The following is a 13,760-nucleotide window of genomic DNA, read 5'->3' as shown; positions in this document are numbered from 1 at the left end:
CAGAGATTACTCAGATTTATGAATTGTTTTGTTAAACCTTTTGATAGTTAAAGAGTGATTTTTACTTTTTTTTGTAACTCTCAGTAGATGGCCTTGGAACCCACTAACCTTCTCCTTGTGATGGTAGTTCAAAGACTATCATAAGTGCAGGAACATCAACGCAATGAGTAGTGAATGGTGCCACCAAAGAGTTATTTAACTGGCAGTTAAATACCGCTTAGGCTGAACTTATACACGCCAAATTGAAACAAAAGTAAACTGGAAACAAATGTGAGACAGACACAGATGAAAATTTCTGATACTTTGGAATGTGTATCACTTGAGCAACATAATGAATTTGTTTAATGGTCCGGATATTCAGCAGTCTAATCGTTGCAGCCCTAAATAAATCACTATCTATACAGTATATTATCATGGATTTGGATTTTTTTTAAGTGATTGTTGAACTTTCTGGTGCGCACGCCTGCAGTCTTTACGGTAAAGTTGACAGCGGCTCCGGGTGTCAGCTGATCCTCGGAGTAGCTGCCGAGCTGGAGAATCAGCTGCAGGAAAACACTGCTGGCGAGTGTGAGCCACCATGGCTGCGGAAATTCATTCCAGGCCCCAGACCGCCCGGCCGGTTCTTCTAAACAAAATCGAGGGACACTCGGATGCCGTGAACGCAGCGGTTTTAATCCCGAAAGAAGATGGAGTTATCACAGTCAGCGAGGACAGGTGGGTTCGCGAAACAAGGCTAACTGGAGCTAGCGGGATCTGTCTAGTCGCTGGACACATAACTGCCACTTTTCGGCGCAGCTAGAAATTAACTTCATTTCAAATTGGGTAAACTGTTTAGGCAAGTCAGGAAATTAGGTTAGGAGGTAGTTTGACCTAAACGAGCACAGTCTTACTACAAAAAAACGACCGCGAACGTACCACTAGCATATTAACAGCGAGCATAGCTTAGAGTGCGTCTGTTCTCATCAGTTGATAATATCTGAATATCGTTCAGCATTACACAATTTATCATTTGAAATACTGATTCGAGGGCGGGTTATATCGGTACGTGAAAGTTCCATGTTTATTTGAGAGAATATGTATTACCTTGTGTGTCTGGTGTTCTGAGTCATTTTGTGTAGCCTTCATGAATTATGAGAACTTTGTATCTTAGTTATAAAAACTTAGGTGAGGCTGCACAAAGTATTACATGTATTGTACTTAAACTGCTTGAGAGATATACTCGTCAAAGAGCAGTCGAAACAACGGAGTGCAACATTTAAAAAACGCATTTATAATTCCAATACTTTCCGCGTGACGACAAACAATCCTTAAATCTATAGACATGTGTAAACTTAGCTTTTGTTTGTCAACCACGGAGAGCTGTTATATCAATTTACACTTTTAACAGGATTTTTTTTTATTATTATTATTTTATTTGCTTTGTTTTTGTTTAATATTTATTGAGGAACCAACCGTAAAAGTGATGTGACGTTTAAAAAACTCTTGTGCTACAGCACCACGGTTATCCAACTATATTTTAGATGTCATTTTCTACTGTCAAAATAACGCGATTGCAGTTGTCTTGAGTATTTCAGAGGGACAGCTCATGGAGAAGTTTGGATGCCAAGTTAGGGAGGGCAGAATCTGATAACTTGCTATCATGGAGAGGAGAAACATTGGACAAAGAGTGTTCCATATTTTAAAAGAAGATGTGGAAAACATCCAAATGCTCATAAACAAGGACATGAAGAGGACAGCCAAGATTTTAGGTTTAGGAGGATGGCCTTTTTTCAGTTTTTGGTTCAGGATCTCAGGATTGCAAAGCACTTATTCATATTAGGTTGGCATTTTCCTTGTATAAATCTTCATTTAAACAGGAAAAAACTAAATGTTCCATGGAGGCAGAAAGTCATTTTAACCCCTGTACATTCATCACAGTTAAAATCTAATTCAACTCGCATCACAGTAATTTGATTTTGTGTCAGTGGCCAGATGGCTGTTCCTTTTGTACACATTTCTATGGTTTCATTTCACTTCAGTGTTTGGAATTCCCGTTTCTTGTCTTTTTTAGTTTTTTTTTATGTGTTTGTCAGAACAAGGAAGGCAAGTGTTTTTTTTTTTTTAAAGAGGAATTGATCTTTGTCAAAAGAAAGTACAAGAAATCAAACAACGTCTATACATTCAGAGAATGTCAAGTAACCATAGTGTACACCAAATATTTGGAATAAACAAATACAAATCTGTATGATATAATTTATGACTTGAAACTCGATTTTATTCATAATTTCCAATCCGGTAAAGAAAGCAAAGAAGTATGGATATTAGGACTTCATGTGATTTAATATTGTTGTTCATCATCACTGGACAGACACATTTCACCAAAGAGTTCCTTGTTTGACACCAGTGAACTTAAAACTGACATCTGTGTGAATCTGATTGTACTGTGCATCCCAAAAGCTTAATAAATTGGAACCGAGTCTGGGCAATTGTCCTTCTGCCCTCCACGGAGTTCTGACTCAGGATAAGCAGCCAAGAGACTGAATGAACAGTGTGGTCAGTGTTTCATGATACTTTGACTTCCATCTTAGAACCATCCGTGTTTGGCTGAAGAGAGACAGCGGTCAGTATTGGCCAAGCATTTACCACACTGTTTCATGTAAGTAACAGTGAAGTGATACTCATGTTGTGCCTTATCATCCACAAAAAAACAGATTTTTTTTTCTTTGCTTAGCTCCGTGTTCTTGCATGTCGTACCACCACGACAGCAGACGCATCTTCATCGGGCAGGACAATGGAGCCGTTGTGGTGAGTAGAGTGAAGTCTGGACAGGAGCCTTGGAGGAGCTCTTTAAATTTGGCTGTTCAAACAACACTTTAAATTACTTGACTAGATATATTCCCAGTATCTGGTTTTACCTGCCATTATACAATTTGCCCAAAGGCTCTAATTGTTTGGTCTAAAACTAGTTTTTGTGTTTACTTGCTTTCAGGAGTTTCTCATCTCTGAAGATTTCAACAAGATGAACCATGTTAAAACGTATCCAGGTAAGACCAGAGGATGACCCTGCAGAACACTACTCTGCACATATCAAATTATTGCAACACCGTAATTGTGCAATTTCCTCATACAGCTGACTTGTTGCCCAAACTGTAATACGTGGCCAATCAGCTGCTGTGTAATTGCACTATCAAACAGGAAGTTGAATATTATATCTTGCTTTAAAATGAGCTGCAGGGGTCACATTCATCTTTTTTTTTAAGGTTCTTGGTGCCTCACAGAGCCGAAACCCACCTCATATCCAGAATGTTTGACCCAGTTGCAGCTCTTGTCAGCAGTCAGCTTCATTCATCAACGTCATGATGAAATGAACAGAAATGGAGCAACAATTAATGCACTATAGTCCACTATTTGGACCTGCTTAGGTGACCCTACGATGTGAAACCGATAGAGATGTTATGTTCAAGACATAACATCCTTATGTTGATTGTTTTACAGAAGACATTTGATTCACTGTGGTTTCTCTACAAGTGTATACAAAAATGAGGGAGTATATTGTTCTTTCATGCAAAAATTGACGTTCTATTCTGGAATTCTGGATTCTCACTTGTTTTGAAATCATCTTGGTGACTCAAAATATTACTTTATTTCATGTATTAAAGCATGATAAATCCGACAGTACTTTTTTGTACTAGTATTTTTTTGTTTTAGAATCATGATTAACATTTCAAATGAGTTGTGTTATAAAAATAAGTGTGTTTTGCAATTCATATTATTGTGTAAAAATATATTCATAATTGACTAGGAGTGATTGACTACAAACAGAAGCAGACTTGGAGGAATTTTCTCCAGTTTCTGACAGAACATTAAATAAGATTCTCACTGCTCTATTAAAGCGTGAATTATGCTTGATCACACAGCATTAGGTCACATGTCCTAGGCCCCTGCTTTAGTCAAGACCAGCGTGGCAAAGGCGTCCATTATTTTTCTGCATAAAAGGTGGCAACCCCCATGACCTAATCCGACCTCCCCAATATGCCGTCCCATTTACCTCAGGTCATGTCTGTTTTAGATTTTTTTTCGGTGGGAATACCCAGCCAAAAATTGGATTTACGCATTTACTTTCCTCATCAGTGCTTCCTCAATTGCAGGCATAAGCATGCTTATTTTTCTAGTGTATCTTCGCACATTGATTTTTCTGTCTTATCAAACCAAATTTTTCATGATGTTACTTCTCATCTTTTTATTCAGAATTATGCTCTGCTTATAATTACTACGTTTTTGGAATTCTACTCATTATTTTCTCATTTTTTTGTCATTTACTCTGCATATACCTGTGTCATTCATCCGTTTTCATTTGCATGTCCCCTAACTGGAGCCGATCACAGCAACTTTGTCCATGAGCTCAGGAGACACCTTACACAGTTATTATACTCGCTACCTCTGTTATACTGAAATGTGGTGTTTATAAATGTAGTGTTTCATAGCCTGTGAGCCTACAATTCGTAATTTTACGCATATAAGTTTGTGCACTGTAGAAAGCAGTCTCGTGTTCCAGATCCAGTACTCGGTCTTCAGCTGCCACAGCACTATCTTGGTTCTTACTGTATTCAGCTTCAAATCCTGACCTCAGCTTCATGGCTTTGCTGTGACTCAGTGGAGAATTTATCTGGGAAAGGTCAGCTCCTCTGCTTTTTTTTCCTCCAGCATCACCACTGGAATGCTCCATCTGGTCTGTTTTCGAACAGCAAACGATTGAGCATCTGCTCTCTTCAAAGATGGCAGAATGATGGATCTTACTTCTTATTACAAACCACCAATGATTGTAGTCAGACGTCATCCACCATCCACTTCAGTTTCAATAATAAATGTAGATAATTTTAAGACTTAAATTGTGTGGAATGATTCTGCGATTTATCAATGAATATTCAAATTAAGGCTTCAGTGAAAAGAATAGTGTGATCAAACTGGACTCGGCGTGGTCATGAGATGCCAAGAATTTCACTCACTGATAGAATGAGTGTATGTGTAGAGTTCACCACATTAATTTCTAAGTTACAGTCACAGCAGTCACAGTCAGACCCAAGACCCAGTGGCTCGTAACTTCACCATTTTAACAATAAGAAATGTATTGATTATGTAACAGAGTGCATTATTACTAAGTGTAATCACCTTACACTTACTAAGAAGGTTCACTGCTGCTCTGATAATTGTCACTGTCAAAATGAACTCGCATTGTTATGCACAATGGAACGTCAAGCCTGCGCCTGTAGGTACTCACAGGCACTTTTGCATTTCAAACACCTACGGTCAAAAGAAAATTATAGTGTAAATTGATTAAATGGATCAATTTCAAATGGGTCCTTCATGTAAACTGGGAGAACTCATGGTCTTGAGGCTTTAGTCTGCCTTAGTGGAATTAGTGGAACAATGAGCACAGACTCTGATGGGATCAGCTCAAAGTCGACTTAAAGAGTGCTCATCTTTGTCGGCTAGGAGGCCAAGCCCAGTCAAGGAGATGTGCAAAATGAACACGTCTCTGTGTCGAAGCCCCATAAACAAAGGTGATTTGGTTGTGTTTGATTTAATGTTGAGAATGTCATTGACATCTGCCCCTTGTTCACATTTTGACTTAATGAGTAGTAACAAGGATGTGTTTGTTTTCCGCAGCCCACCAGAACCGTGTGTCAGACATGGTGTTTTCCCTGGAGAGCGAGTGGGTGGTGAGCACGGGCCATGATAAGAGTGTGAGCTGGATGTGCACCCAGAGCGGCAGCATGTTGGGTAGACACTACTTCACTGCTTGGGCCTCCTGTCTCCAGTATCCTTCATACTCTCGCTGAGTCATCAGGAATACGTATGTGCATTAGAATCTGTTTAGTCTTGCTTTGCTGGTTATTTGTCCCTGAGTCGACTCTCAGATATGACCATGAGACTCAGCATGCCTTTGTGGGCGACTACTCAGGACAGATCACGCTCTTGAAACTGGAGAAACAGACGTACTCCATCATCACGACACTGAAAGGACATGAAGGTAAAGGAGATTCATCACACTATCTTTTACTCTTAGCGGTTTTTATTATCCTGCTTTCTGTTTACCAGTGGTGCGTGATGTCTGGTCACATGCCACCAAGCTTTATTAGACCAGATGGTTAATTCTGCTTGAAATTCTGGGTCAAAGTTCCCCAGTGTTTACTGATAAGTAAATTACTTCCTCATCGAAACAGTCAAGTTTTAATGCCTGGACTCTTCAACACTTTCATGTTCCACAAAATGAAAACTGCATGACTAGGACGGCTGTAAACTATGTGCACATCCTGCACTATACATTTATGCCCGTACAGGATTAATAAAACATTTCGATCTTGTGCCTGAAAAATAAAATGGTCACTTGAAGTAAACTTTTATATTTTGTAGCTTTGAATTGTGGAATAATTATGTGCTTAGCATGGATTAAATAAGATATTTTTGAGAAAGTGCCCACATTCTAGTTTATAATAATTATTGTATTGTATTTTTTTCATGTTAAAGAAAAAACATGGACTATCTCTGACTAAAGACTTCGTTGTCGTCGTTCACCTCTGCAAATAAATCATTAAAGAATAGTAAATAAGTCGGCTAATTTTCCTTTAAAAATATTGAAAAATCTTAATTTCCCATCGTCAAGGCAATTCCACCCACACTCACTCTGAGGAAGCCATTGTATCTGAGTGAACCAACACTCAAGTGCCAGCTGAAAAGCCAGCTCTCTCTCCTCTTTCTGATACTTTTACTCAGTCATTACTCTTGATGCACCTCGCAAAAAGCTATGACACACAAGCAATGTGAGAAGAGAGGTCGTAATGAGAAAGATGCTTCACTGCTGCAGTGCAGACACCAAGTATTGTTCCCCCTTTTCCCATATCAGAAGTGGACACACACTAAGATGAGTATGTCTTTGATACAGTGGTACTTGTCTGGATACACCCAGATGATGATGTCGGAAAGAACTAGCTTCAGGTTTATCAAGAGGCTTTTATCCTCCTTCAGCATAGCTTTCAACTGTTGTGGTGCCTGTTGGAAATCCTTCATGAAGTTTGTGAGCTCTGATCTGGCGTTGTGGTTTTCCTGCCTCCTGTCCAGTAAATTGTTGGTGCTCTCTATCGAGCTCTAGATGTTTTTAACAGCCTGGTCAGACAGACTGAACCCGATGCCATCTTTCCTCCATCATTGTGGTGATTTATTTCAACAGTAGCTTGTTGTGAGGTGACTCATTATAACTAAATGGATGCCATTATGTGTTGCCGTGTCTCTCTGCATCAAAGTGGCCAAGAATGAGTGTGACTAAATTGCTTAAGATTAATGGTACTGTGTCCATAATATTTTCTGCTACATTACCATGTGAGCTAACAAACATGATGGAGAACACAATTTACAATTTATAGCTGAGCCTCCTGGTTTCTCCTCTGAGGTTCCATGTAATATATGAGTAGTCATAACACATTACAGGACAGGTTTAACAAACAGAACACATGATTGTATTTGGGGCATGTAGGTCCTGACGGTGCCGGCTGATCCGGTCCACAATCATCATCCCCTCCTGCCTCTAGCTGTTTTCATCATATGACCCAGTGCTTTGTTGTCTGCACACAACTCTGTTTCTGTTAGGGTGTAGGAGTTGAATTTTCTATAGGGCTCGTGTCACCTGACTGTAAAATGAGGTCTGTGAAAAGACACATATTTTTACTTATTATGTCCAGATTAGGGTGACATCAACCATTCAGTGAGTTAGAAAATCGGGTTTAACACCATGTACATAGATAGATAGATACTTCATTAATCTCCAAAGAGAAATTCCCAGTTGAATATGTTCTTTGGATTTTCATTGTTGTTGCAAAGCAAATCAGCACTTGGTTATCAGATTACTTAATTCAGTTACAACTGTTCATCTGCTGGGTTTTGAGGTCGTAGTCGTGTTTACAAAGCTTTGTCCAACTTAAGGACAGGGGAAAAACTATAATGTATTAATATAATACATTTCTTGTAACAAATCAAATAAAGAAATGTTTTGATAATCTACATACAGTGTGAGACAGACACGGAACTTGAAGAGAAACTGATCAATATCCTGGTATATCCATAAATTAATTGTTTTTTATTTTAATGTAGATCACATCCACATATTTTCACGCATTGATTACGTACCTATTGTATTCTTTAATGATTTAGTAGTATTCTTTTCAACAGTACCTGCTTCCACCACTTGGTGTCACTCGTGTCGTTCACTCAAAAACAGTTGCTGATTCTTCTGTGAATGTCTTCCAGGCACTATAGGGACTCTGTGGTGGGACCCGGTCCAAAGGCTGCTGTTCTCCGGAGCATCTGATCACAGCGTCATCATGTGGGACATTGGGGGCCGAAAAGGACGGACTCTGCTATTGCAGGGACACCAGTAAGTACCCTGCTATTTTCCCTTGCGCTGGGGAAATCATCACCCTGTCACTCTTGGCATCTTAATCCTAAAATAAATCTGGGAATACAAGTTTTTTTTTTATTCCTGGCAGTGTTTCTCTATCGTGTGCACTCTTCCTTGTCACAGACCGTGTCAGGAGCAGCTGCCCTCAGGCACAGACTGTTTACGATCACTTCTTTCACTTCAGGCTTTCTCAAGTCTATCTGACATGGAAGTCAGATTTTCATGAGCCAAAGAGCTACTGACGATATTCACTGACACAGGATGTCAGCCAATTACACCAATATGTAATGTAATTGATGTTGTTCAATTTCTATTCAGCGACTTTAAAAAATGTGTTTTTCATTTGTTGTTATCCAGTAGCTTTGTCCGTTTTGCATGTTAAGTTAAAGCACTACAATGGGAGTTGAGAAAGGAGGCTGAAACAAAGATTCCTGTGAGCTTAACCTGAAATGTAACTTCTCTTGACTCTGTCCGCAGCGAGCGTGTCCAAGCTTTGCGTTACCTTCAGTTGACAAGGCAGCTGGTGTCATGCTCATCTGACGGCGGTGTCGCTGTGTGGAACATGGACGCCCCAAGAGAAGAGGTTTGTGTGCCGGTCGAGGCGCTAGATTATGTATCATGTTTCATGGTAGTAATGATTTTGACGGGCGTGTCTGCAGGCTCCTCAGTGGTTAGACAGCGATTCTTGCCAGAAATGTGAGCAGCCTTTCTTCTGGAACATCAAGCAGATGTGGGACACTAAAACGCTGGGTCTCCGGCAGGTAGGTGACCACATGACTGCTGGTGAGTCATCAGCATGTGTGCTAATTCTGTTTCCTGCGTGTAGCATCATTGCAGGAAGTGCGGTCAAGCTGTGTGTGGGAAATGCAGCTCTAAACGCTCCACGTTCCCGATCATGGGTTTTGAGTTTCCTGTGCGAGTGTGTGACGCATGCTTTGACACAATCAAAGAAGAAGAGTGAGTAAAGCGGCGTCACCTTTTACTGCATTCGTCTGATCGAATATTGATGCATGTCTGTGTGCGTGTTGCAGTCGAACGCCTCTGGCCTCCTTCCACGAGGGGAAACACAACATCGCCCACATGGACATGGACCCATCCAGAGGCCTGATGGTCACTTGTGGAAGTGACCGCATTGTGAAGGTGAACAACAAACAGCTCTTTGTTAAAGGCCGCACTGGCTGTTGTTTCTGCAATGGACAACAGCCTTTTATTGGAAGTGCAAATCCTGGGCTGCATCAGAGATCACCCAACAGCCAGGGTCCGTGGGGATTTACAGTCAAGGCAAACGTTTAGCGTCATATTCAGCCTTCATTTATTTAGCTTTTGATTTTTACAATGTGACTTTAAAGAGTCAAATCTACGTGTGGTGATGATTTAGCGTTTTCTCTTTGGACCATATTGGACATAGTTTTCAGTCATGTTCATTTTTATGGAGCTCATTTATATCCATAGCCCTTAACCAAATATTGAGTCCCCTATAATTCTACGATGTGTGAATCATCCGAACAGTAGATCTCCTCATCATTCCTCTGATAGCTCTGGTTCACTGCTTGATTCATTGAGCCCTGTCCCTGTCCTGCAAGTGTCCTGTCACATCTTCTCAAATTCCATCTTTCATGTCTTGAATCATCAATTCCATTTATAAGTATAGTGGCTGTGATGATGAGTGAAGTCGATGTGACTGATCATTTGCCTAGTCACTTCTAAACCTGCCATTTGGCCTTGGAAATACAACATTCTGAACTTCTGAAAGTTCAAATTTATTGTTGCTTTTCAGTTGAGAGAAAGCAGGTGGTAGAGTGCAGCTGCCTGTTGAGGTGAGCGTCTGGGGCATCGTAAACATAGCTGCTGCTCTGATCAAATGTCTTACCTGGTAAGAGCGACATGTTCTCTTGCTGGTTGAAACCGTTGCAGTGTTGGTGAATGAGCCCGAGTTGCACTCGTGAGAGGAGAAATTACACTGGAGCTCGCTTGAATCACCCAGAAATGTTTTGCTGAGCTGATGTTTAACAGCTGCTGTCATAAACTTGAGAGGGCCCTTCTTGTCGTTCCCCATTCCAGCATCATTCACTTTTATATGGCCACTAAACTAACCCTTTTCCTCAGATAACAACTGAATGTGATTGCATCCCAAGTTGAAAGTAAGCTTTTCAGACAAGTTAGAAAAAAAATCTTGCATTTATTCGACTCCGGAGGAATCGTAATGGGAGCCTGGTTTGATGCCTCTTCAACTTTTTTGAACATTTTTTTGTTGTACATTATTTCATACTCTGAGTTCCATGAGATACTATTTACATGCAGTATTGCTGCAGCACAGGAAAAACAACTTCTTTTTCATAGCTCAGTAGGTGGCGCTCTCAGTTTAAATGACTTCAGAGTTCATTGAAATGGTTGTTTAAATCTGAAGAGTTTAGAGCAGAGAGTGCCATCTAGTGGGCTCTGAAAATGAGGACACTGTTTCATGAAGCCTCATGAACCCATCACTTTCTTACACTGACAATGACACATGCAAAATGAGAGTCTGAGGTGCTGAAGCTGAGGAGGAAGTGATTGAAACAGTAGTTCTCAGCTGTGCCTTTGTGGACATTGTCCTAAACTCTAGCTGTAGTAGTTAGATGCTCAGTGCAGCAGGTTCCTCTGCTCTTCTTCCTGTTTGCTTTCATTTCCAGTCCGCAGCTTACCACTGCAGACCTGCAGCTTGAATAAAACCCCAAAAGAGTTAAATGATAAATAATTCTTCTCTGAACCATTGTACTCTTCCCAGTGTGCCGACTCTTCATTGGCCGTTTGTCTCCACAGATCTGGGACATGACGCAAGTGGTTGGCTGTAGCTTAGCAACAGGCTTCTCTCCGCGCTGATTGGGTCGACTCTGCACCGCCCTCCCATTTGAAGAACGGCAGGCCACCCTCCTGGTGTCATGGAAACCCCTGTGTATAGTATCCAACTATCTGGACATCATCTGTGTGTGAGACGGTGCGCGCGCGTGTGTGTATGTGTGCATGAGAGTGTTGATGTCTCCAGATTCCATCAATCCGACGTTTGCTTTTGCTGCGATCAGAACTCTCAAGCACAACTGTGTGAGCGTGGCGATGATTTCTCCTGAAAAGAGTTCGGCTTTTGGTGTTTACATCCTGATATTTTGTGTTCCTCCTGTGGCCCCCAGCCCCCTCCTGCATCTAACCCCTGCAACAGCAGCAACTATCCACGCCCTCCAGTTTATAGTAGATGGTTGCTGTGTATTTTGTATCTCCCTCACTTCACCCGCTGGCCTTAAATCAGTCTCAGGAGGTTTCACGTCACTGGGGGGAAACAAGCAAGGACTGCTGCATGTTGAGAAGGTTGGATGTGCGAGTCAATGCACTTCACATGACTTCCCAGGTGAGATGTGGAGGGGGGTGTGGATTTTGTTGCCACGGCAACAGCTGGTGTGTATTGGATCTGTGTCATTTCAATGAGGTGTTGTAATCATTTCAGTAAGCAACTCTATAGAGACGGCACGCGCCGCGCGGCGTGTGAGAAATGCTTAACGCTGTAAATCTGAGGCTGAACACGAGATACGTTTAAACTAGAAAGGCTCTTAAGAAGGGATGGTACTCTCAAGTCAATGTAGCACGTCGCAGCTGCTCCTTCCAAAGCCTTAACTATAGAGAGACACTCACCCAGCCTTTTGGATCGCCAGTGCTTAGAACTGTTCAAACATCTGATTTGGTCCCCATCCTCTCCCCACCCACACGCACTCACCTGAAACAAGGATTCGGCTGTACATTTTAGCTTGCAGCTTCTACTGTAAGACCCAAGCTTCTTGCCTTACTAACCGCCGGGAAGTCTAACATGGCCGCTCTGATCTTCAAACTGTAGTCACATTCCAGCCGTAGTGGTTATCTATATTGGTGGTATTTATCTGTTTTCACACAATGTTCGATGACGATTTAGTCCCTCATGTTCCGTCCTCATGGCAAGCTAATGTAATCCAAGCAGCAGCCCCCGTAAATAAACTAGAAATCTTTTTTTCTTGAATGAAATTGGTTTCATGGTTTCACAGAAGTGATGAAAAACACATTTCCCATGATGCAAAGCATCAATATCCATCCACTGGGACTCGTCCAAAATGTACATGTCTGAAAGTTCAATAAGTTTGTTTGTATTTTATCTTTTGTTTCTCGTGCGTTCTTCAAAAACAATGGTTTTCTGCAAGTTATTTACTACTTCTGGATTAAAATGTGGAATATGTTTTGATGATTTAAAGAAAAGAAAAGTCTCTTTAATCTTTGGTGGATAATCTAAATCCCATGAAGTCAGATGAGTTGAGTCAAAATAAAGCATTCATTTAGACCATTTAGTTCTATGTGCAAGTTAAAATGGGTTTGCAAAATAACACTTTACTTAGGCACTTACTAGTTTTTATTCGTTAAGTCGGTAATGGTTTCTAAAAAATGGTAACTAATTATTTTTTGGCTCCGTGTTAAGTAGGAACTGAAATATTGATATTGACTTTATAGCGACAACAGAAGTGGCAAGCTTTTGAATCTTTTGTTTTGGTACAATATTTGAAATTACATTTTAACTGGTCATTGGTATTTTAGAATTTATCATTTGTCAATGGCAAACTGGATTTGTTATTTTGAAAGTTGACCATGTTTTCATATGATTAGATTTTAATAAAGATAGAAAAAAACAAGTGCTGGAAATAAATTTCAATCAAATTTAGCTCTTTGTTTATTGTTGCCCAAGTCGCAGATTTGAACCCGCATGTAGCGACTATGTTAATCTTATTAAAAGTTACTGAGTAAATCTGGAAGTCAAAAACATTTTTGGATTTTACAGCCAAAAAAGTGTATTTTATGTTCCCTAACTCGAGCAGCTGATTAACTAGGTTGGTCTTTATTCCTATGGGATTAAATGAGTTTAGTTTAGTTTATTTTTTCAAAGTTTTAGTGGTTTGTTATTTATTTATGTCCAGCGTCACCCCGGTACATTTCACAGTTCAATATCAGGAACCATCTTCAGGTCAACAGGGTCATTGACGTTACTGCCAAACAGCCATGTTTTGTCTCCATATTTCAGCCACAAAACCCGTTTGTAATGACCAACATTGGCACTGGAACGAATGTGTCTCCATCAACCCTTCTCCATTGACCAGGACCAGTTTTTATTTCCTCTTATATGTAAATATATAACACTAAATGATGTTGCTAATGTACATCTTCAGAAGAAACTGTATTTTTAAAAAGCTTTTGTGGAAACAAACAATACTGACTTTGTTCTCCTGGGAGAAAAGAATCAATAAAGATGTTCTGTTCATTTTGCTGCTTTGTGGTTGCTTTTTGT

The 13,760-nt window shown here is 40.4% G+C and overlaps 1 protein-coding gene across 2 annotated transcripts; it reads left to right on the top strand.

Moving 5' to 3' along the window:
- The first annotated feature begins 517 nt into the window (after positions 1–517).
- On the top strand, positions 518–13,733 carry wdfy1 (WD repeat and FYVE domain containing 1). Of its 2 annotated transcripts, XM_053873064.1 has the most exons (12): positions 518–714; positions 2,568–2,635; positions 2,711–2,784; positions 2,969–3,023; positions 5,647–5,797; positions 5,898–6,010; positions 8,281–8,407; positions 8,909–9,014; positions 9,091–9,192; positions 9,258–9,388; positions 9,463–9,571; positions 11,231–13,733. In XM_053873064.1, the coding sequence occupies exons 1-12, from the start codon at positions 578–580 to the stop codon at positions 11,288–11,290; spliced, it is 1,233 nt and encodes a 410-aa protein (XP_053729039.1). In that variant the 5' UTR covers positions 518–577; the 3' UTR covers positions 11,291–13,733. The 2 variants fall into 2 exon arrangements, with proteins under 2 accessions (XP_053729039.1, XP_053729040.1); XM_053873065.1 differs by lacking the exon at positions 2,568–2,635 and having other exon boundaries at positions 536–714.
- The last annotated feature ends 27 nt before the right edge of the window (positions 13,734–13,760 follow it).

This window comes from Synchiropus splendidus, chromosome 8 (assembly GCF_027744825.2).
Source record: "Synchiropus splendidus isolate RoL2022-P1 chromosome 8, RoL_Sspl_1.0, whole genome shotgun sequence".
In the NCBI taxonomy this organism is placed as follows: domain Eukaryota; kingdom Metazoa; phylum Chordata; class Actinopteri; order Syngnathiformes; family Callionymidae; genus Synchiropus; species Synchiropus splendidus.
The sequence above is the reverse complement of the archived record's forward strand: the minus strand, read 5'-3'. Positions and strand labels throughout refer to the sequence as shown.

Bases quoted from the DNA above. Each gene is read 5' to 3' on its own strand.
- wdfy1 (XM_053873064.1), top strand. From the start codon at position 578: ATGGCTGCGGAAATTCATTCCAGGCCCCAGACCGCCCGGCCGGTTCTT. The intron at 5,798-5,897 runs GTATCCTTCATA...GTCGACTCTCAG, and splicing joins GCTTGGGCCTCCTGTCTCCA to ATATGACCATGAGACTCAGC. The intron at 8,408-8,908 runs GTAAGTACCCTG...CTCTGTCCGCAG, and splicing joins CTGCTATTGCAGGGACACCA to CGAGCGTGTCCAAGCTTTGC.